Below are 27,907 nucleotides of genomic sequence, written 5' to 3'. Positions count from 1 at the left end.
CAATAACCAGAAATCTGCTTGCAGCCGATGATGGATGTATATATATATATATATATATATATATATATATATATATATATATATATATATATATATAGACATATACACACATATACACATATATACACATAAATACAAATACGTGGGATCACCTCAGAATATCAAACCTGTCACAGCTGCTGCAACATCTCACTTTTATTAGTTTAGATTAAATAAAAAGCCTCTGAGACGTGTCCCAGAGAGCGTGTGAGCTGACCTGGGGTCAGCGCGTGTTATCTCCCCGTGTTTAGTGGCCCCTCATCAGGCCGCCTGTCTCTCTCTCTGCACATCTGCAGCAGCCTGATCCCCTCAGACAGCAGGAAGGTTCCCAGGTAATAAACGAGGCCGAGAGGCCGGTTAACCAGCGGATAATTGACGCCCCCCCTGGTGCTGGGTGGGTCTGGGAGTGTGGGAAAGCTAATCCTGCCCGGGACTCATGGCCCCTTTGTGATGCTAATGCGCTCCTATAAATAGAGGAGCGGCTCCTCGGGGTCCCCATCGCGGCTCTGCTCGGCTCTCAGACCAAGAAATGTCTCCGAGCGACAGCAGAGACTCTCCCGTCTCCATGGCGTCCAGAGACAGACACAAAGTAAGTGCTGCTCCTCTTCATGAAAAGGTTCTTTATTTTGCCATTTGTGTACAGACCAACAGTCCAGACATATTGGCTCTGAGTCAACAGTTTAGGAAATAAAAACACACTATAATAAGAATTATAAAAAATATAAAATATGAAAACAAATGTGGTAGTATTTACAAGAAAGGTAGATACAGTTTAAAAAAGAAGAAGTTAAATAACAGTAATAAATAGGCTAGTCCTGAGAGCTGTTCCTAGATTGTGAAAAGAGGGGAAAGGGGAGTTATGTGGGAATATTGCACATTTTGAGAGGTGGAAGAAAGTTATGTCGTGATATTGCACAGTTTGCACCTTTATCAGAAGATGTGTCTTTATTCCCTCTGCGGCTCCTCGTCTACTGCTGGGTGATGGTGTTTCTGACCCTCTCTTGTTCTGCAACAGATGAGGAAGCCGGCGGTGGAGAAGCTGCGCAGGGATCGGATCAACGGCTGCATCGAGCAGCTCAAGGTCCTGCTGGAGGAGGAGTTCCTCAAGCGGGACCCCGACGCCAAGCTGGAGAAGGCCGACGTCCTGGAGATGACGGTGGGGTTCCTGCGGCGGCGGCTGCGGCCCCGGGACGGCGGCTACTCCCGCTGCCGGGAGGAGACGCCGCACTTCCTGTTCGCCGGATCCCCGCAGGAGGCCACGCGCCTCCGGCACCCGGTGGACCGCGCGCCGCCCCCCGTGTGGAGGCCCTGGTAGAGGAGCCGGGCGGCCGGTCACCGCCTCAGAGCCCCGCGTGGGATATTTATACTGCCTTGCTTGAGTTTCAACCAGTGTGCCGTGAGAGATCGTCAGGTAGATCATATATTTTTGGACCAAAAAAATATGAAAATGGACATTTTATGGAACAAAATATTGGACAAAATATGAAATTTCACTTAATCGGTAAAAAAAAAAAATGTGGCGTGGGAAAATGTCCAATTCACTTAATCGGTCCCAAAAAATATGAAATTGGACATTTTATAAAACAAAATATTGGAAAAATATTAGACAAAATATGAAATTTCACATAGTCGGTCCAAAAAAATATTATTTTGTGCCGTGGGAAAATGTCTAATTTCACTTAATCGGTCAAAAATAATATTATTTAGTTGCCGCAAATAATTTTCCATTGTTGAGCGTCTGAGCTGCAACATAGTGTGGCCTATAATGAAATACTCTTCCATGCCAGTAGGGAGCGCTATAATCAGCTACATGCTGTATTATAATACAATGTGACATTTTGTAACTTTTTTGGTTGTTGGTGTTGCCGAAGATGTGCCGCGGCTGATCGGAGCTGTTCGGACTCCTGTGGAGTCGACGAGCTACGATGTAGCGTCTCGCCTTCCTGTGAAGTGATGTCACCTTTTATAAAGGGATCAGTGGTGTTCTGGTATGGAGACTAAACGTGGGAATAAATTCATGTTCAATCTTTAAATCTTTCACTTGTTGTCCTTTTTTAGAAATAGTAATAATGTTCATCTTATAAATAACTGATGTATGTGTATAAATGTATATTTATTTTGGGTTCACATACATATTTGTAAATTATATTGCAGAAAAATAATAGAAACAAAACACATCAGATGTATGATATTGTCACATGTGTGGGAAAGTGGGATTAGATCTACTTTTAATAAAAATTCTGAATTGATCAATTATTTAATTATTCCCTTGTTTTTTACAGTCTGTCAGTAATATACACACTCTTATATATTATTATATGTATGTGTATATATAAATATATATATGTATATATTTAGAGCAGACTAAACGGAGTGCCGTCACACGTGCGCAGCCGTCTTTCACACACACACACACACACACACACACACACACACACACACACACACACACACACACACACACACACACACACACATGCTAGGCTGCTGTCTCCCCTGGTGGAGTCTGTCTCTCCACAGCTTTCCCACACTCCTCAGCCCCCCGGGACAAAGGAAGTGTGCCGTGTTAAATGTTAAATTACCCCCCAACACACACACACACACGCACACACACGCACACACACACACACACACACACACACACACACACACACACACACACACACACACACACACCACATTTATCTGCATGATGTTTGTGAGGCTTCAAGGATAACTAATGATATCAGTGCAGTATATACGTGTAGTTCACAATATAGTGGAGTACACAGTATATATGTAGTAAACAATAAATCGGTGCATCAGTGTATATATATATACGTATATATATATATATATATATATATATATATATATATATATATATATATACGTATATATATATATATATATACTGTGTACTACACTGATTTATTGTTTACTACGTATATATATATATATATATATATATATATATATATATATATATATATATATATATACATATATACGTACTACATAATAAATCAGTGTAGTACACAGTATATATAAATATATATATATACGTAGTACATAATAAATCAGTGTAGTACACAGTGTATATATATATATATATATATATATATATATATATATATAAACGTAGTACATAATAAATCAGTGTAGTACACAGTATATATATACATATATATATAAACGTAGTACATAATAAATCAGTGTAGTACACAGTATATATATATATATATATATATATATATAAACGTAGTACATAATAAATCAGTGTAGTACACAGTATATATATATATATATATATATATATATATATATATATATATATATATAAACGTAGTACATAATAAATCAGTGTAGTACACAGACCTGTGCAGCGTGGGAACTCTCTGCCCTGCGTCAGATGTCAGCAGGTGTCAGTCGGTCTGCAGGTGTTTCCTCTCAGGTGAGAGCAGATGGTTTACACACTCTGAGTAAACACACACACACACACACACACACACACACACACACACACAAACACACACACACTAATTGGCCTCAACAGGTTTGAAGTGTGTGGGAAAGCAGGACACGCCTTAACCCACAAGTTCAGAAGCCCCGCCCCTTCTCTCATCGATCAATCAGATCAATGTCTCTCTGATCGGCAGCACGTCGGGTTTAACGGTCGATTTGACAAACGTGCAAAGTCAAGAATGACGAAAGTAAACACAGAAAAAAAGACCCCACACAAATATATTTTTTTCCATGAAATAAAATGTTTTATTTTGAAAAAAACAACTTTAACTTTTCCACAGGAAACATGTTTGATTCCAACACACGGTGTCCAACGCGTCACCTCGAGGATCAATGATGAGGTCACGCAGCAATGATGACATCACGCAGCAATGATGAGGTCACGCAGCAATGATGACATCACGCAGCAATGATGAGGTCACGCAGCAATGATGACATCACACAGCAACGATGACGTCATCTATTCATGATGACGTCAATTAGCAATGATGACGTCATGCAACAATGATGATGTCACGCAGCAATGATGACGTCACGTAACAATGATGAGGTCACGCAGCAATGATGACGTCACGTAACAATGATGACGTCACGCAGCAATGATGACGTCACGTAACAATGATGACGTCACGCAGCAATGATGACGTCACGCAACAATGATGACGTCACGCAACAATGATGACGTCACGCAGCAATGATGACGTCACGCAGCAATGATGACGTCACGTAACAATGATGACGTCACGCAACAATGATGACGTCACGCAACAATGATGACGTCACGCAGCAATGATGACGTCACGCAGCAATGATGACGTCATGTAACAATGATGACGTCATTTAACAATGATGACGTCATTTAACAATGATGACGTCATGCAACAATGATGACGTCACGCAACAATGGTGACGTCATGCAACAATGATGACGTCATGTAACAATGATGACGTCATGTAACAATGATGACGTCACGCAGCAATGATGACGTCATGTAACAGTGATGACGTCATGTAACAATGATGACGTCATGTAACAATGATGACGTCACGCAGCAATGATGACGTCATGTAACAATGATGACGTCACGCAACAATGATGACGTCATGTAACAATGATGACGTCACACAACAATGATGACGTCACGCAGCAATGATGACGTCATGTAGCAATGATGAGGTCACGCAGCAATGATGAGGTCACGCAGCAATGATGACGTCACACAACAATGATGACGTCACACAACAATGATGACGTCACGCAGCAATGATGACGTCACGCAACAATGATGACGTCACGCAGCAATGATGACGTCACGCAGCAATGATGAAACCCAGGAGGATTCACAAAGAGCGTCAACGGAGCACAAACTTCATCATGAAGAAATCTTCAATTTTCCAGAATCAAAGGGAGGAAACGAGTCCGTGGAGCTGGAGGTGTGGACCCGGCTCCTCTACTATGGCCTCCACACCGGCCTGTCGGTGCCGGGAGGCGGCGGCTTCGCTTCAGCCCGGACGAGGCCGTGCGAGGGCAGGTCCAGCGCGTCGTGCGCGTATCGGAGGCCCTGCGGCGTCACTTCCTGCGGGGAGCCGGCGGACAGGAAGTGCGGCGTCTCCTCCCGGCAGCGGGAGTAGCCGCCGTCCCGGGGCCGCAGCCGCCGCCGCCGCAGGAACCCCACCGTCATCTCCAGGACGTCGGCCTTCTCCAGCTTTTCGTCGGGGTCCCGCTTGAGGAACTCCTCCTCCAGCAGGACCTTGAGCTGCTCGATGCAGCCGTTGATCCGATCCCTGCGCAGCTTCTCCACCGCCGGCTTCCTCATCTGTTGCAGAACAAGAGAGGGTCAGAAACACCATCACCCAGCAGACGAGGAGCCGCAGAGGGAATAAAGACATGAAGAGGAGCAGCACTTACTTTGTGTCTGTCTCTGGACGCCATGGAGACGGGAGAGTCTCTGCTGTCGCTCGGAGACATTTCTTGGTCTGAGAGCCGAGCAGAGCCGCGATGGGGACCCCGAGGAGCCGCTCCTCTATTTATAGGAGCGCATTAGCATCACAAAGGGGCCATGAGTCCCGGGCAGGATTAGCTTTCCCACACTCCCAGACCCACCCAGCACCAGGGGGGGCGTCAATTATCCGCTGGTTAACCGGCCTCTCGGCCTCGTTTATTACCTGGGAACCTTCCTGCTGTCTGAGGGGATCAGGCTGCTGCAGATGTGCAGAGAGAGAGACAGGCGGCCTGATGAGGGGCCACTAAACACGGGGAGATAACACGCGCTGACCCCAGGTCAGCTCACACGCTCTCTGGGACACGTCTCAGAGGCTTTTTATTTAATCCGGCTGAACGCGCGTACTCGATTTGCAACAACACGTACTTCCCTCTGACGTAGACACGGTTAGCGCCGTTAGCTGTGAGCTGCGATCAAACAGTTGCTCCCGATCTAGTAAAAATGTATAAATAAAAGCACCTTAGAATTAAGAGAAAAGACGACACTGACTGTTTGCTTGAGGGAATAAGTTCAGCAAACATTCAATAGAAACATTTCTGCTTGTATTTGAAAAGCTTTAAGCTTATTTATAGAACTTCATTGTTTTTTTGTGTTGATGAAATATGAATTATTGGCAGGAACTCAACTTTAAACGATATTAAAATAACCCTCAAATGTAACATTAAAAGTATACGTTTATGTTAAGGAATGAATAATAAACACACATTACAACCTTTTTTAAAGCTCAGAACAAAACTGAAAACCTAAAAGAGCCGAAGATCTCAGAGAGATTTGGAGGGAAAAAGAAACTGTCAATTAAACACAATTACCCAGAATCCTCTGGGACGGCACACTTCTATTGTGTCCTCCCCTCTTTTCACCTCTTTAGTAGAATATGTGATTAATGGGAAAGAGAGTGTGGGAAAGGAGGTTTGGATCCTGCTCACAATACAGCAACACACACACACACATACACACACACACACACACACACACACATACACACACACACACACACACACACAGTCCCAGTTGCCCCTCTCCGCTCTCCCATTAGCTCTTGAGCTTTATTGCTGGTAAGTGTGGCCGCGTGTTAATAAGCGACTTAGTTTCCATTTCAATATGGCAGCCGCTTTTCAGCACGACGCCAAAAAGCCTGCTGGATGTCCGACCGTTGAATTTGTGTTGATCTCTTCTCTAAGTTTCGGTGGTTAGAAAAAAAGAAAAAGCCATTTGAAGCGTGCGAGCAGATTATTATTGACATGCTTTCCTCCTCTCGGTCGCCTGGAGGAACAATGAGGCCACGCCCACACGACTACGTTTCCATTTGAAACGCGTTTCTTTTGCTAGTTTCATGTTTTAACTTGATGGTTTTCAGAGTAAAATATTCCCTAATATTTAATCATGTTTGTAGGAATAAAATGATTGTGATCTTGATTGATTAGCAACAGAAACAGGAAACAGTAAACCATGCAGGTGAAAACATTCCTCCTGCAGATGAAATGAGGTAAAACCTGTCAACCGGTGAGCTGTAGAGGTGTGGAGGTGTTTGTGGAATGAAACACACCTCTGTGTTCCAGGTGAAGCGTTTAGCAGAGGAGGAGTCACAAAGCTCCGCCCCTCACCTGACTCACCTGAGACAAACAGTTTGTGCTTCTTCTTCACTAAAGAGACACACAGACTGAAAGAGAGACGATCAGATTCACCTTCAGACCAAACTAACAACTTCCTCTGAGTGAGTTCAGCTGCAGGAGAGAAAAGAGGAACACTACAACACTGCTGCTTCAACCTGCTGACACTCCACACCCTGAATGTGAGTTTGACTCAACACAGTGAAGCTATAGAGGAGGAGGGAGCCATGACTCATGTACTTTCTGTGTTTCAGCTTCACTCAGAGACAACATGGCTTCCAGGTCAGAGGAGGATCTCTGCTGTCCGGTCTGTCAGGAAGTCTTTAGAGATCCTGTTCTTCTGTCATGTAGCCACAGCTTCTGTAAAGGCTGTCTGAAGAGATGGTGGAGAGAGAAACACACTCAGGAGTGTCCAGTTTGTAAGAGAAGATCTTCAAGGTCAGATCCACCTTTAAACCTGGCGTTAAAGAAACTGTGTGAGTCCTTCTTACTGGAGAGAGACCAGAGAGCTCCAGAGACTCTCTGCAGTCTGCACTCTGAGAAACTCAGACTCTTCTGTCTGGACCATCAGCAGCCAGTGTGTGTCGTCTGCAGAGATTCTAAAACACACAATAACCACAGATTCAGACCCATCGATGAAGCTGCTCAGGATCTCAAAGAGGAGCTCCAGAGATCCCTGAAGCCCTTAAAGGAGAAGTTAAAGGTCTTTGAACAAGTTAAAGTGAAGTCTGATCAAACAGCAGAACACATGAAGATCCAGGCCCGACGCACAGAGAGGAAGATTCAGGATCAGTTTAAGAAGCTTCACCAGTTTCTAGAGGAGGAAGAGGAGGCCAGGATGGCTGCACTGAGGGAGGAAGAGGAGCAGAAGAGTCGGATGATGAAGGAGAAGATGGAGGCTCTGAGCAGAGAGATAGCAGCTCTTTCAGACACAGTCAGAGCCACAGAGGACGAGCTGAGAGCTGAAGACGTCTCATTCCTCAACAACTACAAGGCTGCAGTGGAACGAGTCCAGCAGCGCCCCCTGCTGGAGGATCCACAGCTGCTCTCAGGAGCTCTGATAGACGAGGCCAAACACCTGGGCAACCTGACCTTCAACATCTGGACCAAGATGAAGGACCTGGTCTCCTACACTCCTGTGGTTCTGGACCCAAACACTGCTAATCCAAGACTCATCCTGTCTGAAGCTCTGACCAGTGTGAGACTAGGAGAGAGACAGAAGCTTCCTGATAATCCAGAGAGGTTTGATATAGACTGGTCTGTTCTGGGCTCTGAGGGATTTAACTCTGGGACTCACAGCTGGGATGTCGAGGTAGGAGACAGTATATACTGGTCACTTGGTGTGTTAGCAGAGTCTGTCCAGAGGAAGGGAAACATACAGTCTGGATTATGGACAATAGAGTTCTATGGAGATAATTACTCATCAGAGTCACCATCAGCTCCATTCACTGCTCTCGTCTTGCAGAAGAATCCTCAGAGGATCAGAGTGAATCTGGACTGGAACAGAGGAAAGCTGTCGTTCTCTGATCCTGATACTAACACACACATACACACCTTCACACACACTTTCACTGAGAAGATGTTTCCATACATTGACACTGGTATTAATCTGAAGATATCACCACTGAAGGTCTGTGTGTCGGTGGAACAGAACAGTTAGAGAAAAGAAAAGTCACTGAATTTAGCTGTTCAGCTTTACTCGTCCTCCTGCTGTCTCATTACTGAAAAGATCCTTTCAATTTACTTTCACTTTATTTTTTATAAGAGCCCGAGCACTGACGTAGTCAGAGCGGAGGACCTATTGTTATTCTAATGTTTATTATTATTCTTATTGTGCCACTTTGCACACAAATCTGAATCGGTGAAAATACCAATCTGATTTGGGTGTCGGACAAAAGCCGGAAACAAATTCTCTATAGCGCCCCCTTTAGTTGTAAAACCCCACACTTTTTGCCGACTATGACGAGTCACCATCAGCATTCACTGCTCTCGTCGTGCAAAAGAAGCCTCAGAGGATCAGAGTGAATCTGGACTGGAACAGAGGAAAGCTGTCGTTCTCTGATCCTGATACTAACACACACATACACACCTTCACACACACTTTCACTGAGAAGATGTTTCCATACATTAACACTTGGGATGAAGTGAAGATCTCACCACTGAAGGTCTGTGTGTCACAACAACAGGTCTGATAGAGACTTTAGTTTGAAGGAGGTGATTAGTAAACAACTCTTCACTTCTTAAAAGTGAATATGTTTCAATTTATTCATGTGAATTGTGTACAAAAAACAATTAGGAACTAAGTTGAAACTTTATTGATCTCTGTTTGTCTCTCAGATATTTTCAGCAGCAAACAGAAACAGGATATAAAGGAGAAAAAAGAGTAGAGCAGAATAATGAGAGTTAACATTCAGTAAAACTGAAAAGTAAAGAGAGAACACAAAAAAGGAATATTTGTTTCTAAGTTTCACACAGTTCCTACAACAATTTACAGGAAGATATAAATACACATTTACTTAAAATGTACATACAAGGTGAAAGAATTGAGAAATATATAAAAAGCAACAATGAACAACAAGTCAAGTCTTTCTGTCAATTGTAACGTTATCATAACTTTGTGATATTTTAATGACGCCTGATTGAAATTGTTGATATATTTTACTTTGAAAACCATCAACTTGAATTTCCCTCTTTGATATTTTCAGTCGGTCATTTTAAGAATTCAAATAATTTATGATTTGTGTTTGATATAAAAATGTTAGACGTGAACATACGATGCTACCAGTGATCATCAATCAATCAGACCTCTGATCAGGTTACGTAACGTGGAAACATGATGTTGAGAATATTAAAGTTTAAATAGAAGAACACAAGTTTGATGTTTTAACTTGATGGTTTTCAGAATAAAATATTTGCTAATATTTAATCATGTTTGTAGAATAATATGATTGTGATCTTTGTTTGCTTCCATAATAAAGGGATCAACAAAACTAAAGTGTTTTATTGTTTCATGTTGTACACAGACTCAGCAGGTAGAGCGGTTCATCCAATGGGGTTCGATTCCCGGCTCCTTCTGTCCTCGATTACCAACATTTATAACTTCTTTATTACCAAATGGAAATGAAAGAAAAGCAGCCAATGGCAATCCAAAACATGTTCTTATTAAAGGCTTATAAGTAATCTATTAAACAATATGTATTACCATTATTACAGTTAAGTACAATTTATAAATCATCTATGAAAGGTGTCTTAAGTGGAACCAAAATCTTTATCCGCAGGTGCTTTGAGTCAACAGAATCAAGCATTACGATCACTTCTTGGTTATTAAATCACTTTGTGATGCCGTTCCTCGACCCACCACCAAGGGGAACTGTTTTGATGTCTTCCAGTCCAGCTTTCGTCAGCACCCCAGTACTGAAACTGCTTGTTTTTTCGGTTTTCAACGACATCCACTTAAACACAGACAGTGGCAGAACCTCAGTCTTAGTTTTACTGGATCTCAGTGCTGCATTCGACACGGCGGATCATGACTACTAGACAGACTGAAAGTCTGGGTAGGACTCTCTGGCGCAGCACTTGACTGGTATGAATCCTACTTGAAGGACCGACAATACTTTGTGTCGGTAGCTAATTACACATCAGAGCTGACTAGGATGACATGTGGTGTTCCCCAAGGTTCAATACTGGGGCCTCTTCTGTTCAAGATCTACATGCCTCTGTAACCCACGGATATATTGGCAGCAGCAGAATTATTGTTACTATTAATCATTATAAACATTATTATAGGCCAATCCCAGACCGGCGATACGAATACATATCCGGATCAGGGCAGGTCACTTCCTGTGTTGTGATACGGCAGGGTGAAACATGAGCGAACGTGAGCAGCTGTTAGCAATGAGTGACGTACATGTAAGTACACAGACTACTGCGGGTTAGCGTTTGATTAGCTCCTGCTAGCCAAACAATTAGCATATCGGCACTACCTGTTGAGTGACTTCGCGTCACGAGCGCCTATCTCGGACGCCGTTAGCTCATGTCAGCCTATTCCGGACATAGCCGACGTGACGCAATTTCCGGTCTTTTCGCCGGCATTTTCTTCGGCGATCGGCAGTAAAGTGTAAGTATTATTACTTAATACATATCAAATAATCTACGTGTTAAATTTCAATAACATATATGGACGTTTACTTGTCTAAATACTTGTTTTTCTTGTTTTTCATAAGCCAGTCTACATCAAGTATTTTATTGCACAATGGTCTTACTAATACATGATGCTAATAATGTTGGTGTGTTTGAGAGTGAGAGACTGTCTGTACATTTGTTGAAAGTCAGCAGTAAATAGTGTTTGTGTAGACACACCTCCAATATAATACAGTGCTAAGTTATATATATAAGGTTTACCAACATATAATATTGTTGAGTCAATTTCTCTCTTGTGTGATTTATGTTCCTGCCTGAAAAGATTGAGAACAGAGACAGAGCAAAGGAAGAGAAGAGAGGCAGAGGAAGAAACAGGGAGAAAAGAGAGAAGCAGAAAAGACTTGAAAGATAGCAAGGAGAATAGAATAAGCAGAAAAGAAAAGGGAGAAGCAGAAAAGAAAGGTAGGTAACGTGTGTCTGTGTGAGAGTTTTTTCCATACAGGAGGGTCAAGAAAAGAAAAGATGGTTATAGAAATTGTAAATCTGCAATAGTTTAAGGTAAATATATATACACTACCGTTCAAAAGTTTGGGGTCACCCAGACAATTTTCAGTTTCTTCGCAATTTCTCGCATGGAATAGTCTTCATTTCTAAGAACAAGAACAGACTGGCGAGTTTCACATGAAAGTTCTCTTTTTCTGGTCATTTTGAGAATACAATCCAACCCACAAATGTGATGCTCCAGATACTCAACTAGCTCAAAGGAAGGCCAGTTGTATAGCTTCTCTAACCAGCATAATCGTTTTAAGCTGTGCTAACATAATTGCACAAGGGTTTTCAATGGTTTTCTTATCATCCATTAGTCTTCTATGCGATTAGCAAGCACAATGTCCCATTAGAACACTGAGTGATAGTTGCTGGAAATGGGCCTCTATACACCTATGTAGATATTTCATTAAAAACCAGACGTTTCCACCTAGAATAGTCATTTACCACATTAACAATGTATAGTGTATTTCTGATTAATGTTATCTTCATTGAAAAAACAGAGAAAAAAACAGAGAAAAATGAGGACATTTCTAAGTGACTCCAAGCATCCGGCAAATGAGGAAGAGGGAGAGGAAGACGAGGAAGTGGACCCAGCAGGCCATGGCGCAGGCCGTACTGGAGGTGAAAGCAGGCAGGCTCACCGTTCGGCAGGCAACCCAGCAGTTTGGGGTCCCGAAGTCCAGCCTGGGTGACCGAGTCAGTGGAAGGGTGTCCTCTGACTGTGGGCCTGGTCAGAAGACGTTCCTCACCCCTGCAGATGACGATTCCCTGGTGGAGTACCTCTTGTACTCTGCCAGTCATGGGTTTCCACTGACGAAGCCTCAGGTCCTGGCCCCAGAAAAGTCATCGTGCCCTTGGGGGACCAAACATGCTTACAGGCAGGCCCAGGGAACCAAGGACCACATCACCGGCCTGGCCTGCCTGAACGCGACTGGGGAGGATGTCCCCCCTTCATCATTTACATGGGGGGGATATCCAGGGGGCCCATATAACAAGGAAGGGGTTCCCAATGCCCTCTATGGGAAGTCGCCAGCAGGGTACATTGACAGTGAGCTGTTTAGGAAGTGGTTTGTCGGGCACTTCCTGAAGTTCGCCGTGAAGGAGTGCCCGCTGCTGCTCATAATGGATGGACATCAGTCCCACCGCTGGTCGGAGCGGCATGGATGGAGGGTGTCATTCTCCTGTGCCTGCCACCACATACGTCTCACATCCTTCAGCCTTTGGATGTGAGTTTCTTCAGACCCTTGAAGGCAGATTTATCTGGTGTTACAGGAGCTCTGTCGGCAGTGGGACACTCCTTCTTGGTTTCTTAGAAAGAGTTTGCAAGGGACCTAAGAGACTCCTACCAGAGGGTGAAGGATCGGAGAGTAGTGGTGGCTGGGTTCAGGAGGTGTGGCATCTACCCTCTGGACTCGATGGCCATTGACTGATCACAGATCATTCCGTCCGGGCCGTGGCGCAGTAACTCCTCACCTCCTCCGCCAACCCCATCGGCATCTTCCTGGGCTGCGCCTGATGTTGCCCTTCCCTCCCAACATTCAAGATTCAAGATATTTTGTATGTCATATGCACAGATAACAGACTCTGTACAATGAAAAGCTTATTTTGCTGAGTCCTCCTAACACACATAAATTACAATAAAAGGGTAACAAAAAATCAGGCACAAAATATAGCAACAGTATTGCACAAAAATAAGGCACAACAATGTGATGACAGTGTTGCACAGTCAGTGTATAGTATGGTCGTGACATGAAGTCACAGCAGCTCCCCTTTCCCCAGCCAAACAAAACATGGTTATGCTTTTTCTGTTCATTCATTCATACAGCCTCCAAACCTGCAGACGCCGGACTATCATCCAGCTCCTCGTCTGCTGGACCCACGACATCCACCGGTAGTGTACTTCATGTTAACTTTCTTTGTATACCAACTCATGAAAATCTGATCATATTCTTTAATTCAAAGTTGTTGTTTTTTTATTCTGTGAATAGGTCACACTCCTGAAGACATGCAGACTACAGATTGGGAGTGTGTCCGGTGCAGGAACCAGACCCTCCCGAGAGCTCGGAGGGCTTGGTGTCGTGGGTCCAGTGTGACAGCTGCACCACATGGTATCACACACACATGGTATCACACCGTGTGTGTGGGCTGCGACGATGAGCTGGATGAAGATGATGATTATTTTAAATGTTATTTGTGTCCTGAATAATGTTGTATTTTCTTTTTTTCTTTTGTATTTAAATAAATGTTCATCTTTTCAAAGGTTTGCACAAGTTATTTGTCTATTGCTAACCCTCCTGTTATCTTTGGGGTCAATATGACACCATTCAATGTTTAACGTCTCTAAATTTCTGATTGACATCATTTGTTTTGCTTCATACATGATATGTTTTCAATGTCCTGTACACATGCTGTACACATCAGTGTTCTATGGATAAAAGATGTTTGTACATTTGAAGGTAACAGGAGGGTTTTAACAATGAAGCTTTCAATCATGAATACTGGTGTTTTTAGTTGTAATGTAACTCTTACTCTGCACTGTGTTATGATAGTAATTATTATATACAACATATGTGTGCATAATTGTTAAATGTCATGCATCAGCTGGTGTTTAGCAAGCAAGTGACCGACATGAGAAAAGTTTAACAAAACATTCAGCAGGTGGTGGTATACACTCAAATTGAAATTACAGAGTTTTTATTGCATGGTTTTGAGTTGTTGAAGCGTGATATCTTTATTGATATATTGTGCCATATTGTGAAGGACAGAACTACGATCCTGGATGTGTTGACAGCATGTTGGTGGCCCTGGAACAAGTTAATACTGGTGCTTTTCCCCTGCTGACATGTTTTAGTTGTATTGTTTTAAGTGTTAGCTCTACATGGTTAAGTGAGAAAATGCAAAACACTTCAAAGTTATTCTGTTGAAAAGTTAAAAAGAAGTCAATTGAAAATAAGTAAGTAAGAGTTGCATATAAAGTACACTAATAGGAAGTAAATACAAGAGTAAATATTTTTGAATCAGTTAAAACAACACTTAGTGTAAAGTAGGTCTAACACTAATGAAGAGTATTAATTAGTCCTAGAGTCAAATGTAAATAACACTAAAAGTGTTATTTACATTTGCAAAATCTGAGTGATACTTCTCAGTGTAGTGTAGTGAAATAGTCAAAATTGATAATGATTATTAAAAATGTGAGGAAAATATGTTGATTTTCTTCATGTGTAAACCGGACACAGCACATGAGGAAATCTGTCTGTTTCCTTCAAGGTGACGGACTACCCCAAAGGAAGCCCCGCCCCTTATATGACGTCATCAGAGATGAGCCAGTCCTGATCAGAATGCAATGCATGCTGGGTAGATTTGAGTCCGACTTGATCCTGATTTGCTCTGACGTCATGCACACACGTGGTCAACGATAATCTCACGAGAGCGAGGCGGCCGCAGTTGTTAGAGCCAGACGCCGCAGTAGCTCTCCACCGACTGCCTGGCCCAGTGCATGATGGGAAACGCCTGGCTGTCGCCACAGAGAGCTGATCGGCTCTTAGATCTGACAGCAAACACCAGAAAATCCTTATTTTATGTGTAGTTGAATATTAACGCTCGATTGTTGGCTGTCATGTTTAATTTAAAAACATATCTTATTTGGTTGATAATAATAAATATTATTTATTTATTTATACAACACATATCAAAACGAGTTGTAATGTATTTCACAGGCAGACATAAAAAGAACAAAGACTGCAGCTACACACACATTTCTACATAAATATATATTTATAAACACATATGAATGAATCCAAACGAGGTCTGTAAACTACAAGTTGCCTACAGATCAGAACTAACAGGAAGTGACTGTTTCTGTGACTTCCTGTTAGTTCCTTAAAGGCAGCTGAAAACTTTCCGACTTGACAAAACTTTTTGGTGAACGCCCCTGATGATGCTGCTCTCTCTACATTCCAGGATCAGTTCTCTCAAACGAATGATCAGAGAAGCAGGAAACAGTTTGTTACGTTCAGTTCTCCGTGAGGAGAGACTCACCCACAGACACGCGGTAAGATTTACCTTCCTTACAAAGCTGAGACTTCACCTGAGGTCGAACAGTTAAAACATTTCCTCCTAACGTCTAACAACCACTTCTCCTCGAGCTGTGTGGACACGTCACGGGAACAAGGAAAGATGGGAAGGAGAGTAAATGAGGAGTTAGGAAAGGATTACTGCGGAGTTTAGAGTGTGAAATGCATTCTGGGATATTTGGCCGTCCAAAGTACACACAAGTCAGCACTGATGCAGGCTCGGTAAAATGGGAGGAGCGAGCCACATCCGGGCATTTTCACCGTGCTTGGCTCGATGCGAAGGCACCTGACACAAAACTACTAAGAAAGATACACAAAACAATTACAAAGAGACACAAAACTACTAAGAAAGATACACAAAACAATTACAAAGAGACACAAAACTACTAAGAAAGATACACAAAACAATTACAAAGAGACACAAAACTACTAAGAAAGATACACAAAACAATTACAAAGAGACACAAAACTACTAAGAAAGATACACAAAACAATTACAAAGAGACACAAAACTACTAAGAAAGATACTTAAAACAACTACAAAAACACACAAAACTACAAAGAAAGATACTTAAAACACTACAAAGAGACACAAAACTACTAAGAAAGATACACAAAACAACTACAAATAGACACAAAACTACTAAGAAATATACGCAAAACAACTACAAATAGACACAAAACTATTAAGAAATATACGCAAAACAACTACAAATAGACACAAAACTACTAAGAAATATACGCAAAACAACTACAAATAGACACAAAACTACTAAGAAATATACGCAAAACAACTACAAATAGACACAAAACTACTAAGAAATATACGCAAAACAACTACAAAGAATTCCAAGATGACCACATAGAGATACAAAACGCGTACAGGAAAATATAAAACAACCAAAGTCAGATGTAAAACTACTACAAAGAGACGTGTGTTCTCGTGTGTTCATGAGGTGTTCATCCAGTTGTTCAGAAGCTCCAAGTGCGTTAAATTCATACATTTGAACCTGTTTATTTAGTATATATTTATAGTGTATATTTAGTTAAAGAGTCTCCATTAAAACTATGCTGAATTAGCTGTTAACGCCTGTTTGTAATGTTCGTGGAATGACAGATTACTTTGATACTGGGAAAAATATTTCTGCCTTAGTTTTTGGGAACTTGGAGGCAACAGGAGCTCAACAACAACTGCGTTAAAACATGTTGCTCTTGAATATATCTTGTGATCAGAGTTGGTTGTGAAGCAATCGTGCAGAAAAAGAGTGAAATGTCAGTCAGAAGTGTACGGCTCTACCTGGTGGTCATTCTGTGTCATGACAGATAGTTACCGGCTCCATGACCTACAAATAATGGAGATTTAAACAAAACAAGTACCAAACCCTGAGGACTAATAATAATACAATTATAATAATTGTATTAATAGTAGTAAAGATAATAAGGAAGGTATAACAAATTTCCAAAACGATCTTAGATATCAGAGCGGTCCCTAAAAGAAAGATCTATTCAATATGTACATTGCAGTACACTTTATAGTTAAATACTACAGGCAGTGTATTATTCAAATGGTGCATTGCACTGCGCATCATTTTGATTCGCCACATATTGTTGTCTATAACATAGATTTGATGAGATAAGATAAAAAGGGAAATTCGGTTGTTGACAGAAATACAGAACAATAGAGAAAGGAAAATAAATAAATATTCAGAAGAATATTTCATATAAAATGGTAAATTATGATATAGCATGGGAGATGTGAGATATATTATAAAGTGAAAGGTCGTAATATAATAATATATAGAACAGCAATATTACATAGATAATATATTAGAACATGTGCAGGTACATACTTATTACCATTTATTATTGGTTATTATTATAATTATACTGAGACTGTGTCATACTGTGTGTCTCAATGAATATATCCGAATCAATTGATTAGTTTTCTGTTGAGGAAATCCACAAGTGAGGCGGTGATGAATGAACCCACTGGAGAAGAGATCGAAAGTTCAAGAGGCTGCTCAGAAATAGAACTTTCACTAGTGGCCTGTGATTGGCTGAGGACATTTTAAATGTTCGCTGATTGGCCAGTCGCAGACCCGCCCCGTGGACGGCTCCATTTCGCAGGATAGAGAGGGGAGGGCTTTTCTCGACAGATAATAAGGACGTTTAAAAAATAAATAAAACGTGCTTCCTTATGTTCGTTAACATGTTAAAACACTAACTTTTTTAATTAATTGGATAACAAGGAGCGAGAATCTGGTATTAAAAAACTAAAATCCATCCGGTCGCGTTATTTCCATGAAATATTACGACCCCCCTCTATGACCCGCCCTCCTCTGCCTCTGATTGTCCGACTGATATTCTTAGCCGAACCTCTACCAATCGCATCCCTCGTGCCCCAAACCTAACCAATAAAATCAACGAAGGCGGCGTGTGGTAGCCAATCAGAGACCAAGGAGGGCGGGTCATGCTTTCGGCTTCGCAGGATTCGTATTTTTGTGTAACACCCCACCCAGTTAGTTAGTTCCTCAACACCGTCTGACCTGCGTCTGATCAGGTATCGATCCCTGATCAGGTTTATTACAGGTCTGGTCTTCCCTCTTTGGCGGATAAAAACATGCTGCGCGTGAGTGCGGCCGTGCGCGGGTCCTGGAGAGGGTACGTACCACACACGCGCCGCGCGCACGAGCCTCCTTCTGCGACAGGGCTCAACTTCAGACACTAGTGCGCGTGCTATTTAACCCCTAAACGCTCTTAATGTGACGTTATAACACGTGATCAACGACCAGCTGCCGTGCAATCACCACGGGTAGTTTGGTTTTACGTTACGTCATAATAATAATCTCTTGAGTTGAAAAACACCGTTTGAAAACAACATTTATTACATTTAATCTATTCTGTATCTTTGATATCAGACCGTAGTCTTCCTGCCCACCAGTTGAACCAGTTGAACTTGTGGAAAGTCAAAAAAGCCAACCAGTTAACCAGCTAGTGACCTTTTGACCCTGGTAACTGGTGACGTCACACACATATATATATTATATTTATATATATTATAATATATATATATATATATTATATTATTATATATATATATATATATGTATTATATATAATATAATAAATATATAATAATAACATATAATATTTATATATAATGTATTATTATATATATAATAAATATATATAAGACATTATTATATATATAGAATGTTTATATATATATATATATTATACATAATATTTATATATATAGAATATATATTTTTATATATAATATATATTTATATAAATATATATATATATATATATATATATATATATATTTCATGTTTTGCGCCCTGATTTGAGCATCATCTTTCCTCACAAGATGAAGTGACTGTCAAATAATAATAATCACTTTTTTTTCTTTTCTTCCAACAACAAAAATAAAAAATGATCTCCGCTTCTGTTCCTCCCATTTCACGTGTTTTTACGTTCCATCTTTTAATCCCTGGGGTTTCTGCGTACATTTAAAGTCCCGCGCTGAACACCCACGTGCCGTCCGCTGGTTACCCCGGTGCTTAACGCCACGTTGCTGTGAATTGTGGGTAATTCCCTCAGAAATGCAGACTTACTGAAAGTGTCCATAAAGGAGATTTGAAACAGGGACAGAACTGAAACCCCGCTAGTCAGCCTCTCTTTTCTCGACCAGCCAGCGTCCTGGTTTCCAGCTCATTTAAATCCCCAGTCCTTTGGCAGTTCTCCAATAGAAACCAGGACACACCTGCACACAGGTGATCAGACACCGCGCCGTCTTCTAACTGCGTATTTTCACCGTCTTATACTTGCACACGCTCTAGTTTTAGGGACAGGGAGGTCGACTGACTGACAGGATTGTCTGGACAAGGCGGCCAATGGCAGGCTTATACACACATCCGTGTGTATAAGCCTGCCATTGGCCGCCTTGCCCAGACATGCTCCTCCCCTTCTGCTATCTTCGTGTTAGCTCCTCCCCTTTGGTCGTGAAAATGGAGGACCAGATGAAAACCCTAGCAGCTGGAGATTGTTTTATAAAACTATAAATCATAGCTTGTTTTTTGAAGAAGAAAAAGGCCAAAACTGCTGTATTTGGATGTATTGAACACCATAAGTAATATACAAGTGAAATATATGGTTTGGCACATGAGAAAATTCAAATATCACAGATTTGCGCAAATGTACGCAAATGCAAACTTTGGAGACCTCGTCTGAATGTTCTCTGTTCTAAACCCTCTCTAACTTTGTTCTGCTTCACTTCATCAAAGTCAACCTTTGCAGAGAGAATGTTCACATATTGAGCTATGATTTGGGTTAGAGAATGTTCACATATTGTGTTATGATTTGGGTTAGAGAATGTTCACATATTGTGTTATGATTTGGGTTAGAGAATGTTCACATATTGTGTTATGATTTGGGTTAGAGAATGTTCACATATTGAGTTATGATTTGGGTTAGAGAATGTTCACATATTGTCTTATGATTTGGGTTAGAGAATGTTCACATATTGTCTTATGATTTGGGTTAGAGAATGTTCACATATTGAGCTATGATTTGGGTTAGAGATCCTGAAAGTGATTTTTTTATAGGCGGACCTGAAACCTTTTCATTTTTTTCTGTGTGTCATCTTCATTTCCTCTTAACCAGTAACATATAGACTGATATTTACACATCTGAACAAAATCTCACATTGTTTTATTATAACACACACATTATTCAAATAGCCCTAGTGTTTGCAGAGATACACCCTTTATAGTTTGGGTATGACATTCGAGGAAAAGGCCTAAAAATAGGTTGTTTTTTAATTAAAGACGTGCAAAGGACCCGTGCATTTATGTGCATTAATCACGGCAGAAGTTATCTCTCGACACACTCTCACAATCTGTAGTGTTTACTCGCTTTACGACCTCGCATGCTGCCGTTGAAATTCTGCCTAAACAAACAAAGTCAAAGTCACATTCCGGTTTAAGGAGCCCGACTGCTTTCCTCTGTTCTTCTCAGACTGATTCTGAGAAGCAACAAGTGTAAAATGTTTCTGGGACGTCTGTGAAAAGAGAGTGTGTTGCCGCTCTCCCTCGGTGTCCGGGCCGCAGAGAGATTTGGTTGCGTTTGAGGGAACACTGTACGTATGAGAACTCCTGCCATGCCACCAGCTGGCCGGCCCACACACTGTGACCTTCAGCTTGTAAAGTTCACACCGGTGGAGTTAATCATACGTGAATACAGAGGACACAGAGTTCAAGCTGTGTGGGCAAACTGGATGAAGCCAGAATGAATTGTTTGACTTAAAGTGCAGAAGAAGAGTCAAACGGGGCTGAAGCCCTTTTACACTTCATTTAGCTGACGCTTTTAGGACAAACTCACAACAAGAATCAAGAAAGTACAATTTATTCAAGAGCTATAGTGCTACTAAAGTGGGGTCCGGCTGAAACTAGTTCAGGAGCTCCTGTCTGCTCATTAAAGGAGTTCAACGGCCTCCCAGCAGCCCGGACCATTAAGACCAGTTCAAGCCAAATCGGGTCAGAGGCTCACCTGATGGATTATGTAACGCAGTGCACTGCCTGAATTTATAGTTGCATTAAATAAAGGTGTGTGTGTGTGTGTGTGTGTTTGTGTGTTTGTGTGTGTGTGTTGCAGGTTCAAATCGTTCCCTCCTGCAGCGGTGGAGGTGAAGAATGAGCCGATCCTCGGCTTCACTGAGGGCAGCGCCGAGAGGAAAGAGCTGCTGAAGGTCAGAGCCGCTGCACGTGTTAATGTGTGTTAATGTGTGTTAACGTGTGTTAATATGTGTTAATGTTAATGTATGTTAATGTGTGTTAACGTGTGTTAATGTGTGTTAACGTGTGTTAATGTGTGTTAATGTTAGTGTATGTTAATGTGTGTTAACGTGTGTTAATGTGTGTTAACGTGTGTTAATGTGTGTTAACGTATGTTAATGTGTGTTAACGTGTGTTAATGTGTGTTAATGTGTGTTAACGTGTGTTAATGTGTGTTAATGTGTGTTAACGTGTGTTAATGTGTGTTAATGTGTGTTAATGTGTGTTAACGTGTGTTAACGTGTGTTAATGTTAATGTGTGTTAATGTATGTTAATGTGTGTTAATGTGTGTTAACGTGTGTTAATGTTAATGTATGTTAATGTGTGTTAATGTGTGTTAATGTGTGTTAACGTGTGTTAATGTATGTTAATGTGTGTTAATGTGTGTTAATGTGTGTTAATGTGTGTTAACGTGTGTTAATGTGTGTTTACGTGTGTTAATGTTTGTTAACGTGTGTTAATGTATGTTAATGTGTGTTAACGTGTGTTAATGTGTGTTAATGTGTGTTAACGTGTGTTAATGTGTGTTAACGTGTGTTAATGTTAATGTATGTTAATGTGTGTTAACGTATGTTAATGTGTGTTAATGTGTGTTAATGTGTGTTAACGTGTGTTAATGTGTGTTAACGTGTGTTAATGTGTGTTAACGTGTGTTAATGTATGTTAATGTGTGTTAACGTGTGTTAATGTGTGTTAATGTGTGTTAATGTGTGTTAATGTGTGTTAACGTGTGTTAATGTGTGTTAACGTGTGTTAATGTATGTTAATGTGTGTTAATGTGTGTTAACATGTGTTAATGTGTGTTAACGTGTGTTAATGTATGTTAATGTGTGTTAACGTATGTTAATGTGTGTTAATGTGTGTTAACGTGTGTTAACGTGTGTTAATGTGTGTTAACGTGTGTTAATGTGTGTTAATGTTAATGTATGTTAATGTGTGTTAACGTGTGTTAACGTGTGTTAATGTGTGTTAATTAGGGTTGGGTACTGGTGCTTATACGACAGTGGCGGGCCATGGATTTTCTACCTGCGCATTCAGTGCCTCGATCAGCGCAGGGAAAAATAATTAGAATACATGTAGTGTATTTGTGAAAAACAATTAAATACCGGATCGAAACGCAACGGCGATTGAAATACTTTTTTTTACACTACTCTGATGAGTCCGTCCTGGCAGCAGCTAACGATAGTCTATCATTTGTGTAGCTACAGTAGCTACAGTAGCTAGCTAGCATCAACCTTTTAACTTTTAAGTATCGGTTCAGGCACCGTTTAGGCATCGGTATCGTTTTAAAAATATCGGTTTAGCACCGATATCGGGAAAAACCCAAACAATCCCCATCCCTAGTGTTAATCTGAGTTGAATGAAGAAGAGTCGATGTGGTGACCTCTGTGATGACCTCTGTGATGACCTCTGTGATGACCTCTGTGCCTTCGTCTCTCTGTGCCTTCGTCTCCATCGTCTCAGGCCCTGGACGGGCTGAAGGGGAAGACGGAGGAGATCCCCTGTGTGGTGGGAGACGAACACGTGTGGACCAACGACATCAGATACCAGCTGTCGGTGAGCAGAGAGAGAGAGAGAGAGAGAGAGAGAGACTCACACAGACTGTAATAATGTGTAATTGCAATATAATTTTAAACTTCATTGTTTTTCCTTCATAACTCATTGAGTTTCTTTGTTTCTCTTCAAAGCCGTTCAATCACTCCCATAAAGTGGCAAAGTTCTGTTATGCTGACAAGGTGAGAGCCTTTGGGCTTCATTTATTATCATCTTTCTATTTTCACATCATTTAAAAATGCTATTTTAGTTTATAGTTGTTTAAAGGATGCCGTAGAATTGTGTTGACTCATTAGTTAACTGACTGGAACCCTCCGTGTCTGTTGCTCGTCTCAGGCGCTGATCAACAGAGCCATCCTGGCCTCCGTGGCGGCCAGGAAGGAGTGGGACCTGACGCCGGTCCAGGACCGGGCCCAGGTCCTCTTCAAGGCCGCCGACGTCCTCAGTGGACCCAAGAGAGCCGAGGTCCTCGCCAAGACCATGATCGGCCAGGTACAGGACACACGGGGCCAACTGTCATTGTGGGGAATTAATGCCGTTTTTATTTCATTAATGATGCGATGGCTATTTACAAAAATATTTATTTTACTTCTGTATTATTGATTATTATTATAACACAAGCAATACACCATTTTATAGTGTGACCAACACAACATTAGATACGGCAGACATTATATATGCTATTTATTTATTTTATTTAATTGTATTCATTTATTTACTTTTATTAATTTTATTTAAATTTATAATAATAATAATAATAATACAAACTACATTTATTTTTATTTTTACTATACACAAAATATAAATAAAATAAATCAACAATCTATAAATAAAGTAAATTATTATTATTATAAATGATTATTTCATTGGTCTGTGTGTTCAGGGTAAGACGGTGGTCCAGGCGGAGATCGACGCCGCCGCGGAGCTGATCGACTTCTTCAGATTTAACGCCAAGCACGCGGTGGAGCTGGAGAAGCAGCAGCCGCTCGATGCCGAGGGAAGCACCAACACCATGCTGTACCGGGGGCTGGAGGTGAGGCGGACGCTTATTTTCAGGTGGTTTCAGGTCCATGCTGGAGGGCTATGCTGGCTTTTTCTTGTGGAGGCCTCTGTAACGGGACTTTGTAACAGAATCAGTGTTTGATCTGATCATGTCAGGACTGGGTGTTTGCAGACACTTAAAAAATAAATGTATATTCACTACCTGTTTATCTACATTTCCCCTCAGGGGTTCGTAGCAGCCGTGGCTCCTTTTAACTTCACTGCGATTGGTGGAAACCTGGCGGGAACGCCGGCGCTGATGGTGAGTGTGATTATGTCATCTTTGAGGGATTTATTGAAAATAAATAGGAGTGGGATCTCCTCCAGATCTAACATCTCTGTGTGCTCCAGGGTAACGTGGTGCTGTGGAAGCCCAGCGACGCCGCCATGTCGGCCAGCTACGTCGTCTACAAGGTGCTGCGGGAGTGCGGCCTCCCGCCCAACATCATCCAGTTCCTGCCGGCTGACGGTCCGGTGTTCGGAGACACCATCACCTCCTCGGAGCACCTGGCGGGCATCAACTTCACCGGCAGCGTCCCGTAAGGAGCTCTCTGTTTGAGTAGAGTACTGCTAGAGTACTACGTTCACAGTGGGAGGCGTGGGTACTACTAAAGTACTACGTTCACAGTGGGAGGCGTGGGTACTACTAAAGTACTACGTTCACAGTGGGAGACGTGGGTACTGCTAGAGTACTACGTTCACAGTGGGAGGCGTGGGTACTACTAAAGTACTACGTTCACAGTGGGAGGCGTGGGTACTACTAAAGTACTACGTTCACAGTGGGAGACGTGGGTACTACTAGAGTACTACGTTCACAGTGGGAGACGTGGGTACTACTAAAGTACTACGTTCACAGTTGCTGCAATAAAAATTATTGAAGTGAGATGAACAGACTGAAAACTTCATCTTATTCGATAAAATATGTTGACAAAGTTTTCCTTTGGGTACAATTTGCGGTTGAAAAAAAAGGTAATAAATCACAATATATCGCAATACTCAATATATCACAATACTCAATGTATCACGTTCACGTCTCCCACTGTGAACGTAGTACTTTAGTAGTACCCACGTACCGCGATACCGTGATAATATTGTATCGCGACTTAAGTATCGTGATAATATTGTATCGCGACTTAAGTATCGTGATAATATCATATTGTGACTTAAGTATCGCGACTTAAGTATCGTGATAATATCATATTGTGACTTAAGTATCGTGATAATATCATATTGTGACTTAAGTATCGTGATAATATCATATTGTGACTTAAGTATCGTGATAATATTGTATCGTGACTTAAGTATCGTGATAATATCATATTGTGACTTAAGTATCGTGATAATATCATATTGTGACTTAAGTATCGTGATAATATTGTATCGTGACTTAAGTATCGTGATAATATCATATTGTGACTTAAGTATCGTGATAATATCATATTGTGACTTAAGTATCGTGATAATATTGTATCGCGACTTAAGTATCGTGATAATATCATATTGTGACTTAAGTATCGTGATAATATCATATTGTGACTTAAGTATCGTGATAATATTTTATTGTGACTTAAGTATCGTGATAATATTTTATTGTGACTTAAGTATCGTGACTTAAGTATTGTGATAATATCGTATCGCGACTTAAGTATCGTGATAATATCGTATAGCGACTTAAGTATCGTGACTTAAGTATTGTGATAATATCATATTGTGACTTAAGTATCGTGACTTAAGTATTGTGATAATATCGTATCGCGACTTAAGTATCGTGATAATATCATATTGTGACTTAAGTATCGTGACTTAAGTATTGTGATAATATCGTATCGTGACTTAAGTATCGTGATAATATCATATTGTGACTTAAGTATCGTGACTTAAGTATTGTGATAATATCGTATCGTGACTTAAGTATCGTGATAATATCATATTGTGACTTAAGTATCGTGACTTAAGTATTGTGATAATATCGTATCGTGACTTAAGTATCGTGATAATATCATATTGTGACTTAAGTATCGTGACTTAAGTATCGTGATAATATCATATTGTGACTTAAGTATCGTGACTTAAGTATTGTGATAATATCATATTGTGACTTAAGTATCGTGACTTAAGTATTGTGATAATATCATATTGTGACTTAAGTATCGTGACTTAAGTATTGTGATAATATCATATTGTGACTTAAGTATCGTGACTTAAGTATTGTGATAATATCATATTGTGACTTAAGTATCGTGACTTAAGTATTGTGATAATATCGTATCGTGACTTAAGTATCGTGATAATATCATATTGTGACTTAAGTATCGTGACTTAAGTATTGTGATAATATCGTATCGTGACTTAAGTATCGTGATAATATCATATTGTGACTTAAGTATCGTGACTTAAGTATCGTGATAATATCGTATAGTGACTTAAGTATCGTGATAATATCGTATCGTGACTTAAGTATTGTGATAATATCGTATCGCGACTTAAGTATCGTGATAATATCGTATAGCGACTTAAGTATCGTGATAATATCGTATAGCGACTTAAGTATCGTGATAATATGGTATCGAGATTTAAGTATCGTGATAATATTGCATAGTAACATAAGTATCGTGATAATATCGTATTGCGACGTAAGTATCGCGATAATACCGTATAGCGACTTAAGTATTGCGATAATATCATATCGTGACTTAAGTATCGTGATAATACCTTGTGGGACCTCTGGTGATTCCAGTATTACAGTATTAATACACTGACTACGGGAAAGTACCTCATGCAACCGCACTTCAAATATATAATTAACATCCCTTTTAAAGTAATTTAAGAATCATGTTTAAGCTCATTGTTAATACGTTGAGTGATATGTTCAGTTTTTAATTTTTAATTTTTTCGTAGGACATTCAAGCGTCTGTGGAAGCAGGTCGCCCAGAACGTGGACTCCTACAGAACGTTCCCTCGGCTGGGAGGAGGTGTGCAGGACCTCTGAAACAGGATACCAGGGAGCGATGGGTCATACACACATACAAAATATATATATATATATATAAATATAGATATCTATATAGATATCTATATCGATATATATATATATATATATATCGATATCTATATATATATATATATATATATATATATATATCGATATCTATATATATATATATCTATATATATATAGATATATAGATATCTATATATATATATATATATAGATATCTATATAGATATATATATATATATAGATATCTATATAGATATATATATATATATATCTATATAGATATCACATCATGAGAAAGAGGGGAGGATTCACCCACGTTCTTCAATATACAATATATGACATTTCACATGATTATAATAATATTAAACTTTATTTATTTATTCATTTCTTAACAAGGTACAAAGTGCTTCACAGAAAAAAAAGATCAGATCAAAACCCAAAACAATAGGAAAAAAAATCATAAAAATCTAAATAACGGCGGGAGATGAAATCAAGGTAATCAAATGAAATGTTAACCGATAAAACCCAGCAACAAATATAATATCAATTAGCGGT

At 40.4% G+C, this 27,907-nt stretch overlaps 4 protein-coding genes across 4 annotated transcripts in view; 3 read left to right on the top strand and 1 right to left on the bottom strand.

Annotated features, from left to right (window-relative positions):
* Positions 1-568: 568 nt before the first annotated feature.
* On the top strand, positions 569-1,354 carry LOC306736536 (transcription factor HES-5-like; the record flags this gene model as incomplete). Its single annotated transcript, XM_079218182.1, has 2 exons — positions 569-628; positions 1,055-1,354. The coding sequence occupies 2 exons, from the start codon at positions 569-571 to the stop codon at positions 1,352-1,354; spliced, it is 360 nt and encodes a 119-aa protein (XP_079074308.1).
* Positions 1,355-4,997: 3,643 nt separating this feature from the next.
* Positions 4,998-5,512, bottom strand: LOC306736395 (transcription factor HES-5-like; the record flags this gene model as incomplete). Its single annotated transcript, XM_079218028.1, has 2 exons — positions 4,998-5,360; positions 5,453-5,512. 2 exons carry the CDS (start codon positions 5,510-5,512, stop codon positions 4,998-5,000), a joined length of 423 nt encoding a protein of 140 aa, XP_079074154.1.
* Positions 5,513-7,412: 1,900 nt separating this feature from the next.
* Positions 7,413-10,117, top strand: LOC306736385 (nuclear factor 7, ovary-like). The gene has a single exon (XM_079218018.1). The coding sequence runs from the start codon at positions 7,428-7,430 to the stop codon at positions 8,814-8,816; it is 1,389 nt and encodes a 462-aa protein (XP_079074144.1). The 5' UTR covers positions 7,413-7,427; the 3' UTR covers positions 8,817-10,117.
* Positions 10,118-18,496: 8,379 nt separating this feature from the next.
* aldh4a1 (aldehyde dehydrogenase 4 family, member A1) overlaps positions 18,497-27,907 on the top strand; it is a 14,742-nt gene continuing 5,331 nt past the window's right edge. Inside the window, exons 1-9 of the mRNA XM_079218004.1 lie at positions 18,497-18,579; positions 21,577-21,670; positions 23,221-23,313; positions 23,445-23,492; positions 23,647-23,802; positions 24,194-24,343; positions 24,539-24,613; positions 24,703-24,890; positions 27,250-27,323. Of these exons, the coding sequence (XP_079074130.1) occupies positions 18,539-18,579; positions 21,577-21,670; positions 23,221-23,313; positions 23,445-23,492; positions 23,647-23,802; positions 24,194-24,343; positions 24,539-24,613; positions 24,703-24,890; positions 27,250-27,323 (919 nt within the window). The 5' untranslated portion in view covers positions 18,497-18,538. The remainder of the gene's footprint in view (positions 18,580-21,576; positions 21,671-23,220; positions 23,314-23,444; positions 23,493-23,646; positions 23,803-24,193; positions 24,344-24,538; positions 24,614-24,702; positions 24,891-27,249; positions 27,324-27,907) is intronic.

Source organism: Taurulus bubalis, assembly GCF_910589615.1.
Source record: "Taurulus bubalis genome assembly, chromosome: 5".
Lineage (NCBI taxonomy): Eukaryota > Metazoa > Chordata > Actinopteri > Perciformes > Cottidae > Taurulus > Taurulus bubalis.
Note: the sequence above shows the minus strand (reverse complement) of the source record. Positions and strands in the feature narration are given on the sequence as shown.